General features: G+C 48.8%; 1 protein-coding gene across 2 annotated transcripts in view; it reads right to left on the bottom strand.

The window, feature by feature from the left end:
* RGS17 (regulator of G protein signaling 17) overlaps positions 1-13,316 on the bottom strand; it is a 42,330-nt gene that overhangs the window by 5,526 nt on the left and 23,488 nt on the right. The window contains exons 2-3 of one of the 2 annotated variants that reach the window (XM_004701940.3): positions 10,944-11,033; positions 6,789-7,023 (exon numbers count right to left, since the gene is read on the bottom strand). In XM_004701940.3, the coding sequence (XP_004701997.1) occupies positions 6,789-7,023; positions 10,944-11,033 (325 nt within the window). The remainder of the gene's footprint in view (positions 1-6,788; positions 7,024-10,943; positions 11,034-13,316) is intronic. The other variant, XM_045294507.1, reaches the window with a different exon arrangement.

Raw genomic sequence — 13,316 nt, 5'->3', positions numbered from 1 at the left:
ATTGTGAAAATCTGGTTTGCAGAAAGCGACAGATGACAGACTGACTATGCAAAGACATTTGACTGTGTGGATCATAATCAACTATGGATAACCCTGAGAAGAACGAAGTTCCAAAACACTTCATTGTGCTTATATGGAATTTGTACACAGATCAAGAGGCAGTTTGTGTGAACAGAACAATGGAATAATGCGTGGTTTAAAACCAAGAAAGGTGTGTGTCAGGATTATATCCTCTCACTATATGTATACTTACTCAACCTGTACATCAGAAAAGCTGAATTATATGAAGAGTGTGGCATCAGGATTGGAGGAAGGCTTATTAACAACCTGTGATACACAGATAACACAACCCTGCTATTGAAAGTGGGGAGGACATGAAGCATTTGCTAATTAAGAGCATGGATTGCAGTCTTCATTAAGGATTACTCCTCGATGTAAAGAACACCAAAAGTCTCACAACTGGACCAAAAGGTAACAACATCAGGATAAAAGGAGAAAAGATAGAAGTTGTCAAGGATTTTGTCTTGCTTGGATCTACAATCAATTTTCATGAAAGATGCAATAAAGAGATCAAAAGACAAGTTGCATTGGTAAATCTGCTGCACAGGACCTCTTTAGAGTATTGAAAATCAAGGAGGTTACTTTGAGAACTAAGGTGCACCTGACCAAAGTCATGGTCTTTTCCATGGCCACATATGCATATGATAGCTGGACATGGGCTCAGGAAAACCACAGAAGAATCAACGCATTTGAATTGCGGTGCTGGAGAAGACTATTGAAAGTACCCAGAACTGCTAACGTGACAAATCCACTTGTTTTGAAAGAAGTATGGCCAGAGTGCTTCCTGGACTAGGCAAGGGAGTAAAAATTTGTCTCACGTACTTTGAACTTGTCAGGAGAGACCAGTCCCTGGAGAAGGACATCGTGCTTGGTCAAGTGGAGGGACAGCAAAAGAGAGGAAGGCCCTCAAGGAGCTGGATGGCCCCCGGGATGGCCACAGGGGGCCCAGGCACAGGAACGTTGTGAAGATGGCACAGGGGTGTGCAGTGTTTCGTTCTGTTGTGCACAGAATCATTCTGGGTCGATGGCACCTCAGGACAACAACATGGATGGCAATGGAAGCCCCCAAATCCATTTGCAGAGTCCCCACATGTATTAAGCCTCTCGTGAATCCTCTCTGGCCACAGTCGCGGGATGTGACTAGCTGTGTTACCAGTCCGAGAGCATTGTAAAGTTGAATATAGCCGAGATAGGTTAAATTGTAGTATCTTATCATTTGATCTCCCTCGTGACCCATTTTAAAGTTGTTTCAGTTCAAAGAAGAAGAGGAAATACATGTGGATTAAGCCGCGGGTGAATCCCCTCTGACCACGGACCAGGGATGTGAACAGCTGGGCTGTTGTGAAGAACACAGTGGAAGTGGGGACTGCAGATGCAGTTAGGTTATCATTTAACACTTTTTCATTTGCTCTTCCCTTTGACCTATTTTCAACCTGTTCTATTTCATATCTTCTGCTTTCTTTTTTTTCAATTAAGGTTTTTCTGCTGTATTTTGCAATTGTTAGTTGTTGTTTTTTGTATGTTTTTCTGTATATGAAATCCAGGATAAATAAATCTATAGAAACAGTACCTGGAATAATGGATTCTTGGAGGTATGGCAGGGAAGGTTGAGGGGAAATGGGGAGTACAAGAATAAAATGGTCTAAAATGGATTGTGGTGATAACTGTACTACCCTTCCTAATATGATCCAAGTACTGAAATGCATGATATGTGAATTATAGGTCAATAAGACTGTTAACACTTTTTTAAATGTTAAAAAAATAGTTCTCAAAAAAATAAAAAACAACCCCAAACCGCTGTAATCATATATGGTAGAGCCTGAACAATCACAGATAGATTTAGAGCTTTTTCCATGTCACCTTTGGTGAAGTGGAATTTCTTAACGTGACTCCATTCGCCATGTCTGTAACTCCTACCCAATGACTGGCTGGGAGTGTGCAAATAATGTGTGTGAAGCACTAACAGAGAAGATCGATCAGTGTTGGTCTCCATGCTTCACTGTATAACAGCGTCATTTCAGAAGTAAGGACAGAGAGAACCCCCAGACCACCAAAGAAGAGCCCCCAGGGGAGCATGTTCTCACTCCTTGCTGGAAGTGGGGGAGGCAGCAGAGGCCATGCCATGCTGAGACCAGAGGCTGCGGCAATGAGACTGAGACAGAACAGTGGCACAGGGCCAAGATTATGAGACTGTGAGGCCGGGCAGCCAGGGCACTTCCTGGCTCTCAGAGGCAGAGGCCAACGGACCATGTGCCTGAGAACCAGACAGAGCCCTGGCTACTGACTGAGCAGAGGTATTGCTGTGGAGCAAGAACGATATCCCTACTGTTACCTGATTCTGGCCTGTGGTAACCTGCTCACTCCCCTAATGGTTGTTGTCAGGAGCTGCTGGGTCAGTTCTGACTCATGGAGACCTCATGCACAACAGAAGCAAACACTGCCCGGTCCTGCCCAGCCTCATCATTGTTCCTAGGCTTGAGCCCATTGATGCAGTCCCTGGGTCAGCCCATCTTGTTGGGGGTTTTCCTCGGTTTTGCTTCCCCTTACCAAACATGCCATCCTTCTCTAGGGACTGCCTTGCCTAACAACGTGTTCAAATCATGTGAGACGAGTGTCACCATCCTGGCCTCGAAGGATCATTCGGAATGTAATTCTTCCGAGAGAGATCCGTTTGCTCTTTTGCCCATCCGTGGGATTTTCACTATTCTTCACCCGCAGCGCAGTTCAAACGCATTGATCTCATTTCAGTCTTCTTTAGTCAATGTCCAACTCTCACGTGCGTATGAGACTACTGAAAATCCCAGGGCTTGGGTCAAGTACACCGTAGTCCTGAAAGGAGCATCCTGGCTTTTCCAGAGTCTAAAGAGGCCTTGCGCAGCAGATTAACCCAACGGAACTCGTCTCTTGATCTCGTGACTGTTGCTTCCAGGAGCACTGACTGTGGATCTAAGCAAGATGACGTCCTTGACAAATCCAACCTCTTCTCTGCCTATCATGATGTGGCCTTCTGGTCCAGTTGTGAGGATTTTGGTCTTCTTTACAATGAGCTGTTTTCCATACCCGAGGCTACAATCCTTGATCTTCATTAGCAAGTTCTCCCCGCATAATCGCCCATAATCGTGAGCGTTGTCTGATGGGTGTGTGTCCATTGCAACCAATTATCGAACCCTGCAGAAAAGCCGTGTCGTGGGAAGAAGAGTTGGTGTCAGGGTAAAGAAAGATGGAGGGGGTTAGAGGTATGTCTGACTTCTGCCTTGAGGCAATCGGCCTTGGGGCTGGGCGAAGTGGGAACCTCCTTCTGCCTTATGTAGCCAGAAGAGGTCAGATATGGCCGGGCGACGTTCCAGAAAAGGACTGTCTGAGGCTCCACAGCCCAGAAGTGAATTGCTTTCTGTCATGCAGATGCTAATGGGCCCAGTCAGATTACGGTCACCTATGCAAGGACATGACGCAGGGGCCTTGGAGATAGCTGGGCACTCACAGCCATCACTGCCATCGGGTCCAGTCTGACGCCTTTCGACCCCATAGAGAGTTTCCACATCTTTAGAGAAGCAGACAGCCTCGTCTCCCTCCCCCAGAGTGGCTAGGGGTTTTGAACTACCGACCTGGTGGTTAGCAGCCCAACACCTAACCCACAGCGGCCCCCAGGCTCCATCATTCAGTTTTACAATGATTTCTTCTCTCAGTATAATTCAGTGGTGTTTGTAGTTGATAATAGCCTTTAAATAGAATCTGTAATACATATCTGTATCCAGCTGGGTTTGTCTTTTTAATACTTAATATAAACTGATACCAAGAGTTTTTCATCATAAATTCCCCTTTATTACCTCCATTTGTTTTTCTCTTGAGGACAGTATATAAAACAGAAACTTACCCTGGAAAGAAATGTTACCTCCTCGTGCTTTTTTTTTTTTACTTAGAATGGGACTCTTCTCTAATGGAATGTGTTCTGTCCCGAGAAATGGATGCCATACCTCCTGAGCGCAAACATCCCTTATTTATTAGCCACCGATAGAACCATTAAAACTCATGACCAACATGCTCTTACATAATAAACTGTTTTTGTACATCGGTTTCCTTGGTTTCATTAAGAAAAAAGGTGACATGTCAATCCGTTTTTTAAACGTAGACTTTCCCTGCACCTCACAAAGAAGAACACAGTAAATTGATTCAATTAGACTAAAACACAAGTCTGGGGGCGGGCAGGAAAAGTGGATGTTCTGATCAAGATGAAAACCCAGACAACTTCTAGTTATTTAGCTATCTCCGTTTTATAACATTCCAACACAGTTTTCACTGTCGAGAAAAGCAAAACTAGTATACCCGTCACCTTCAACTTGATGCCACTGGTTCTGATCCACAGCGATCTGATACCCAACAGAGCCAGGCCCTACCCAGACCTGCGCTATCCTCACGATCATTCCTATGCCGGGGCCCACAGCTGAAGCCACTCTGCCAATCCCGCTCATTGAGGGCCTTCCTCTTTGTCCCTGACCCCCCGCCCCCCGACTTCATGCAGCAGGATGACCTTCTCCAGGGACTGGTCTCTCCTGACGTGTTCAAAGTCTGCAAGACAAAGTGTCAGCAGCCTGGCCTCTAAGGAGCCCTCTGGCCATACTTTTGTCTGAGTTAGTCGTGCTATGGTGTCTGTGTGGTGTTGTGATGCAGGAAGCTCTGGCATTGGTATTTCAAATGCCAGCAGGACTGGTCACCCAAAGTGAACAGGTTTCAGGGGACCGTCCCAAGGAAGAACAGACTCCCAAGAAGGAGCTGGCTGCCCACTTTAGAGGAAGCAGTCGCTGAAAACCGTGTGCATCGTGACACTGTAGGGCAGAGTAAATTGCCCCCCAAAATCTTCCCCCAGGGTTTCCAAGGCTGCAATCTTTCACAAAAGCAGCCTGCCACCCCTTTCTCCTTACCATAAGCCACCTCCCCCCACCCCCATCCCTCCAGAATCCACACTGGATCATAATCCAATCATGAGCAGCAATTGACGGCAGGTGTTTGCTGCTGTTGCTTGTTGGAGCCCCCACTGCAGAGGATTTCACACGAGGGTGCATCGGGAAAGCCTGTGTGAAGAGCAGAGGCCTGGAGGTTCCTTCTAAAAACCTGGAACTCTCAGGACGTTCCCAAAGGAGCCCTGGTGGCTTAGTGAGTTATGTGTTGGGTTCTGCAAACCACAAGGTCAGCAGTGCAAACCCAGCAGCAGCTCCACAAGAGGAAGAGGAGGCTTTCTGCTCCCGGAGACTGCCCGCCTCGGAGGCCCACCAGGGCGGTTTTCTTTTGTCCTCTAGGGTCACTAAGGGTGGGGATTGATTCATGGGAGTGGGTAGGTGGTGTGGGCAGGGCGTCTGGAGAAGCAGCATTTTACACATATGCTCTGGGTGACTCTCCACTAGGTGACGCAGGGACTCTTAATTTGAGAAACTGTCCTGACATGTAGCATTCTTTTCCACTTTAGTTAGCAGCCTTGGTGATAGCACGTCAGACAGCTGACTGCAAGGTCAGCCGTTTGAAACCACCAACCGCTCTGTGGGAGAAAGTCAAGACTGCTACTCCTGTAACGAGGGGCAATCAGAAACCCACAGGGGCAGTTCTACCTTGTCCTCCTATAGGGTCGCTGTCCGCCAGAATCGATGCGATGGCAGAGTTTGGTATTTCGGGTTCCACGTTAGTTCAGGTCACAGGAAACGGGGCCTAAACAGGCATCTGAAGAGCGTGTGGGTTCCCACACGTTTCACTCCGAGATAAATGATCAAGCACAGCGAGGAAGCACGGTTTCCAAACGTGTTGCTCCCACCAACGTTCAATGTTCAAAATCAGTGTGTCCCAAAGGGGGCGCTACTGCCCCCTGAAGGCCCTGGGATGCTCCAGGATGTGCAAAGGCAGATGTCAATGCCATCGAGGCCGTTCCAACTGCAGCAGCCCTACGTCTAGCAGAATGAAGCTCCGCAAAAACATGCCCACGAGGATCCTGGACCGTGGGCTAGAGTGCACACATTTTTAATTGCTGGGGAGGGTGATGAGTCATTTCTTTTTTTCCTGAAAGGGGGGCGGTCTACCAAATAAGTTTGGGAACGTATGCTCTAAATCAGTGATTTTCAACCTTCCTAATGCAACTCTTTAATACAGCTCCTCATGTTGTGGTGACTCCCCCAACCATAAAATTATTTTCGTTGCTACTTCATCACTCTAATTTTGCTACTCTTGTGAATCAGGCGACCCCTGTGAAAGGGTCGTTCGACCCCCAAAGGGGTCTCCACCCACAGGTTGAGAACCGCTGCTCTAACTCCTTGGCTCCCAAACTACTGGGCTGATCACTGGAATCACCTGGGGATTTGGTCAAACTAGAGATTCATGGGCTCCTCCCACCAGAGATGCTGATTCATTGGGTTGCAAATGGAGCCCAGGGATCTGTAGTGTCACCAGGTCCCTGGGGGTTTCCCAATGGGCAACCAGGTTGTTTGGGAACCCAGGCCCTAAAGCTTATAGGTGAAGCCTCCTTCAGTCTTGTCCGTGCCCCATAAACCAAACTCCCTGCCCTCGAGGCGAGGCTGACTCAGCGACTTTACAGCAGCACAAAGCCCCATCTTTCCCCAGTGGAGCTGCTGGTGGGTTCGAACTGCTGCCCTTGCTGATCGCAGCCCAGCCAGCAACCACTCCACCACCAGGGCTCCTCCCAGTGACTTTGTTGTCACCCTAGGTCTTGCTGCTTCCCAGGCTCCTACCTCCTTTGGTGACAGGATAGAAATGTAATCTTCATAGATGATCCGGGCCTTTTCTTCAATGACTTTTTTATTCTGCTCTTTCTTTAAGTCTTCGCAGGCAAGCCAGAAAAGCAGGTTCTCTTCGCTGTACTCGGTGCGCAGGAACTCTCTGAAGAGGTTTCTTCCCGCGGGGGCCTTCATCATCCTGTCGAAATTTTGAGACCAGGACAAGACTTCATCGGCAGTGGGGTTGTGGCTGGAGAGAGAGAGAGAGACACAGAGAGAGAGAGACACACAGAGAGAGAAAGAGAGACTGCATTAAAGACAAGGTTGCCTGCAAGATGAAGATGAGCAAGAGCTAGAATGCTGTGCAATGCTGCCCTCTAGTGGCCAGTGGCCTGCCTTCACTGCAGGCGGGCCAGCGTCCACAGGCAGTGGTTTAAGAGACTGCTTGCTCCTTGCCCTCCTTGGCCCAATTCCCTACTTGAACCACCCTCCTGCCACTGCCACCCTTGCAACTGCCACCTTTCGTGCTATGGGTTTCCCCTGGAGACAATTACAAATACCTGCGGGGTCTGTAGCCTATTAACCTTTTCCTCCACCCTTGCATCTTATTGTCCATTGATTAGTCTCTCTTCAAGGAACGGCTAGGTGGTCACACTTCAGGGGTGTTTCTATGTGAGACTGTAAACTAAACACAGACTGGCTGATAGGGGCAAACGGAAAATAAGCTGTGAGGCTTGTGGACAAGTGACACAAGTCTGATTCCTAACTCATTTCAGTAACAACATGTGTTTCCAGCAACTAAAAGCTATGCTGTCACCATGTAAGGCTGCTAAAGTCAGGCCATGACCATGCGAGTTCAGTTAGCACTGTTCCACCGACACTGGATCTGTACTGCTAGCCTTAGGCGGATGTTCCATCTTGTAAATGGCGTTGGCATTTAACTTTTCTATATGAATAAACAAAAGCACATTATAAATTCCTCAAAAGCTCGTCGAGGATCATTTCCTGACTGGGAGTGCAGGTTAGCTTTTTGATGGCATTGGTCTTCGGGACCCACCTACCGTAAAACCTGCAAGAGCATCAGGCATAAGCCTGTCAAAGGTTTGCATTAGCTACTTCTTCCAAAAGGAGCAATAGAACAAAAAAGTGGGGCAACTTGCGGGACTCAGTAAAAACCAGGCCGTCGTCTCCAGTTCTAGCTCTCACAGGCTTGGCTGTCTCTCTCAGAGCTAAAATGATGATAACTGAAAGTCACCAAGAAAAGCCCCGTTGCAATCAAACAAACAAACAAAACGAATGGCCACAGCGTCCATCATGGCTCACAGGGACCCTACAGGACAGGGGAGAACTTCCCCTGTGAGTCTCCGAGACGGTAACTCTTGCTGACTGTAGAAAGCCTCTTCTTCCCCCCTTGGAGCTGCTTGGTGGTTTCAAACAGTTGACCTTGCGGTTAGCAGCCCAAGGAGAGCTACAACACCATTAGGGCTCCTCCCATTGCAATACAGCCACATACATGTGGTCTCTGGAGTTAGTATAAACATAGTAAGGGAAAATATTACCCAATTAATTTCTTACCCATTTTTCCCTCAGGCTAAGGAACAAATAGAACGATGAACAAGTACTGAACTCTTCCTGAACTCTGGCTGGTAGGTTTGTTTAGCGTAATGATATGAGTTAACTATTTGGAAACTACTGAATGTGTGTTCTAGGCTGGAGCGGGAGTAAATGTATTGTTGTTCACAGGGGAGAAAAGAGCTACCGATATGGTATGGGCAGAGATGACAATGAATTCCAATTGGAACTGGAGGGCTCGGGATGATAGCAGCGTCTTTAATGGTGTTAGCTACAGAGGCAGACAGATGCCTGTGTGCTCCCTACTGTGGTGGTGCTGTGGGATAAGTCTGCTAACTGCAAGGTTGGTGGTTCAAATCCACCAGCCACTCCTTGGGAGGAAGATGAAGCTGTTGGCTCTTGTAAGGCTGTGCAGTCGCAGAAACCCTAAGGGGCAGTTCTACCCCATCCACTATAGTTGCTATGCGTCAGAATCTACTTGATGACAGTGGGTTTGAGTCTGGTGCATTGAAGGGGCCTAGAAGCTAGTCAGGAACCCTGGTGGTGTAGTGGTTACATGTTGGGCTGCAATTTGCAAGGTCGGCGGTTTGACACCACAAGCCAATCCATGGGAGAAAGCTGGGGCTTTCTACTCCCCTACACAGTTACAGTCTTAGAAACTCACAGAGGCAGTCCTAGAACTCACCGGGCAGTTCTGCCCTGACTTAGCGGGTAGCTATGAATCAGTATTGACTCGATGGCAGTGCCTCTGGTAGACACTCTTGACTGCTCATGAAAGTGACAGTCAAGAGATCAAACACAGCACATTGCTTTGGGTAAATCCACCGCACAAGAATTCTTTCAATTGTTGGTAATCAAGGATGTTGCTTTGAAGACTAAGGTGTGCCTGACCCAAGCTGTGGTATTTTCAATCATTTCAGATACCGATGAAAGTTGGACCATGAATAAGGAAGGCCCTTACGTACACCTGAAGCAAACACTGTCCGGTCCTGCATCATCCTCACAACTGTCCTGTCCAAGACATCAGGCTTGGTGGAACAGAGAAGCCGCATGAAGGAGGAAGAACCTTGACAAGAAGGATTGACCCAGGGGCTGCAACAATAGGGCTGGACGGAGCAGTTGTGAGGATGGTGCGGGACACGCCAGTATTGCTTTCCGTGGAACCTGCAGGTCACTGGGAGTGGGAACCCATGAGCTGGCACCTGATAGCAACAGAAACAACGAGTCTGTGGCGCAGGGCGTCCACAAGTGTCCCGATCTTCGTTTCTAAGGACTGCTCTCGCCTGAAAGGCACCAGCGATCCCTGATGAAGTGGATGATTACAGGGTTGAGCCTTGGAAAGTACCAGATGGTCCTACAATATCGTGTTCTGTCTAAAAGCAAGGACATGCTGAAAAAATAGGAGGACTTGTGCAAAGGACTCCCGCTGGCCAATTCTGGGGCACCTTGAGAATGAAAATAGCAATGGTAGTAGGCGCTGACCCACTGCCAGACAAAAGAGTATCCATAAGTTCAGACAGATCAACATTTTTAAAAAAGTAACTCAGTGGCAGTGAACTGGCAGTTCTGTGCTAGGTTCATAAAGGTAGGAACGAGGATGGAATTGGAAAGATCACTATTAGCAACCACCTATGTTGTAATTCCAAGCAAGATTGATGAAAGGGTGTTAAGAGTAAAGGCCTTGGTGGCATAGTGGTTATGTGTTGGGCTTCTAACTGCAAGGCCAGTAGTTCGAAGCCACCAGCCACTCCTTGGGAGAAAGACGAGGCTTTCTACTCCCGTAGAGATTTACCTTTTCTCGGAAAATCTCACGGACAGTTAGTTGTACTCTCTCCTCTAGGGTCTCTATGAATCGGGATTGACTCCATGGTAGTGAGTTTTAGACATTTTACAACGGATAAGCCACATGGTAAGCGTTAATAAGACAGGTCTCTCTGCAAGGGTCGATAACAACATGCAACCCTTTGGCCATAGAAGGCTCGCAAACTCATCGGGATGAACTCATAGCACAAGGCTCTCCCAAGAGAAGCTGTTCCAGGCATCACGCTAGAAAAAAATTCACCACCATGAAGTAGATGGCAACTCATAGCAACCCTGTAGGCCAGGGTGGAGTTGCCCCTGTGAGTTCTAAGAGTGTAACTCAGGACGAGAGCTGGCAGCCTCACTGGGCTCCCTCAGAGTGGCTGGCCGTTTCAAACTGCTGACCTGGTGGATGGCAGTCCAACACATACACTCCTCTCATTAGGGGTGAGTTCATGAATGGTTTGACCAGGCTTGTGGATGATGTTATACATCTCCAAATGGCATTTTTAAAAAAAGGTTCTCACCCCCACAGAGAACGCACCACAATCACAAAACCAGACCTGCCCACTAGGGTGTGTGTTCCATCGGAAGGCCCATCCCACATGGAGGGGGAGTAGGAAGTCGCCACGGAGGCTGGAGTGCTGGGTGGTCGATGTGAGAAACATGCCAACCGCCCAGGAGCAGCACGGAGACACCGCACACACACAGCACACAGACGGCACAGAGAGAGACACAGACACTACGTGCACACACAGCACATACGCAGCCCAGAGAGGCTCGCGCTCTCGTACTTACCATTCCTCCACAACCTGGGCACTATCCATTTTGGTGGTCAGGGCTGGTCTCCCCGCACTGTCTCCTCTCTCTTCATTCCTAACAGTGAGGCTGCAATGTAGTACAACACTTTATTTTGTCTAGGGCAAGTTATTTTGTTTTACAAAGACACGAAGGCATTCTCTCTCTCTCTCTTGTAGGAGAATCACCATCACAGAAGAATTTTCTGGTTTCAAAAGGGTGAAACTATTGCAAGCACACAAAGAGCAAAGGCCCTTTCCAAAGGCCGCTGTCAACGGAATGGAGAGCCAATGGTTACTGACTAGAGCAACTTCAAATCTCCAGACAAACGGACGTCCGGACCCAGGCCGACCGCACTCGTACACACTCATGAAGTCAGTGAAAATCCCTGCGATCCCCCCATGACCCTGCACTGCGACACTGGACCTCCAGAGCATTGTGTTGCTCTTTTTCGTTGAGTGGAAACGGATTGCGGATGTTTGTTCTAATCAGTTGATTTTGTTTGGTTCTTTCCACCTGGCGGCTAAGGAGATCCATTGTCTCAGAGTCAGATTTGGCCGGACTGTATTTACATCCTCCTTCCTGACGACGTGGAGGAGCCTTGGTGGCGTAGTGGTATATGTTACGGTCAGCAGTTCAAAACCCCGGCCGCTGTGTGTGTGAGAAAGACAGAGCTTTCTACTCTTGTAACGAGCTACAGCCTCGGGAATTCCCAGGGGCAGCGCAGCCTGCCTGTCCTGTGCGGGTGGCTGTAAGTCAGCATCGTTGTGATGGCAGTGAGTTTAGGGTTTTCCCCTGCAAACTGAAGTTTTCTGACCATTATGCTCCTTATTCATCCAGTAGACTTATATGTGATACTGGTTTTGCTCTTTCTCCCCACTGTCAGCCACCCTGCAAGTTTTCTATAATCTGATTTGACAAGTTCCTGGAAGCACAGGGCGGACCCTGAGGGTCTGGAGACCAGAGCAGTGGAGAGAGGCAGTGTGAGAGAAATTCTTGGAAACACAGGTGTTATATTTCTACAGGTTTAGGGCAGAAAAGGGCAATCTATGAGCTTTCGTCACCCAAACCCCCAAACCAAACCCACTGCACTGAATCAGTTCTGACTCAAAGCTACCTGACCCTCGGTAGGGCTTTCGAGACTGCGTTTTTCACAGGAGCAGGCAGCTCCTTCTTCCTCCTGTGGGACAGCAGTGGGTCTGAACCTTCCACCTCGGGGTTCCCGGCCCAACACCTAACCTACACTGCCTCCAGCGCTGGCTGTGCGTAATGGAGAAATTGTCTGGTTCCAGGTACATTGTAGCTGGCAGGGGCTTACGTTGGTTTCTGGTGTAGAGGAGAATCCGTGGGAGGTTATGAGGAGCCCCTGAGAAGCAAGGTGATTGGGGGCAGCTCAAGGGACTGAGGGTCAGCACAGTGACTGACTTGTCTGCCCAGAAGCCGAGGGGCTTTAGGGGAGCCTGCTACAGATCAAAGAGGAGGCCGGTAGCATCTCTTCCATGTGTCCTTTGTCCATTCATTCACATACCTGTACGAAGCCATGGGAACACTCCTTTTCAAGCACCTTTACCTGCCCGGCACTACGAAGCACCAGGTCCTTTTGTTTAACCTTTACTTTTTCCACACACGTCCACACCGTCCCCATTTTACAAATAAGCAAAGGGAGATACCTGGCAGGTGGGCCCGAATGTGTGACATGGTGGAAGTTTGAATGCACATCTGTCCATCCCTTCTCACCTCTCACAAAAGAAACCCCAGTGCCCCACTGTCAAGTCCACTCTGATGCACAGCGACTGTAGAACAGAGTTGATGATCCACAGGGTTTCCGAGGCTATAAATCAAGGCTGCCCGCCTCATCTTTCTCCCAGCGAGCGGCTGGAGGGTTCAAACCATGAAGTATTATTTTATCCGACTAGCCCTGGTGGTATAGTGGTTAATGGGTGGGGCTGCTAACTGCAGGGCCAGCAGTCTGAAACCATGGGAGGAACTGAGGCTTTCTAGTCCCATAAGAAGTCATAGGTCCTCTCTGTGCATTGGCCGTTCGGAGCGGGCTTGGGGGGCCAGGATGTGCTCCACTCTTTCTTCCTCCCCCTTCATTTGCTCCGGTGTGCTCTGATCAGACATGTCCCTCTCCCTGAGTTGTAGCTTCAATGCTGTCCTCTGAAGGAAATTCTTCTGGGGGGAAGGGGGCTGTCCACATCAATGTCCAGAGAGGACCACAGGGCCGGCCCCACTACGAGACATGACATCCCTCACTGACCCATAGCGCTACAGGGGCCAACACTGGAGACAGAGTGTGGGGATTGCGCATGATTTGTCCCCAGCACACTGAGGCGAAACACTAAGGGCATGCAACCGAACAGCAAGGGGAGC

The sequence above is a fragment of the Echinops telfairi genome, unplaced genomic scaffold, assembly GCF_000313985.2.
Source record: "Echinops telfairi isolate 266 unplaced genomic scaffold, ASM31398v2 ScPeMD7_3533;HRSCAF=4204_0, whole genome shotgun sequence".
NCBI classification, from domain to species: domain Eukaryota; kingdom Metazoa; phylum Chordata; class Mammalia; order Afrosoricida; family Tenrecidae; genus Echinops; species Echinops telfairi.
The sequence above is the reverse complement of the archived record's forward strand: the minus strand, read 5'-3'. Positions and strand labels throughout refer to the sequence as shown.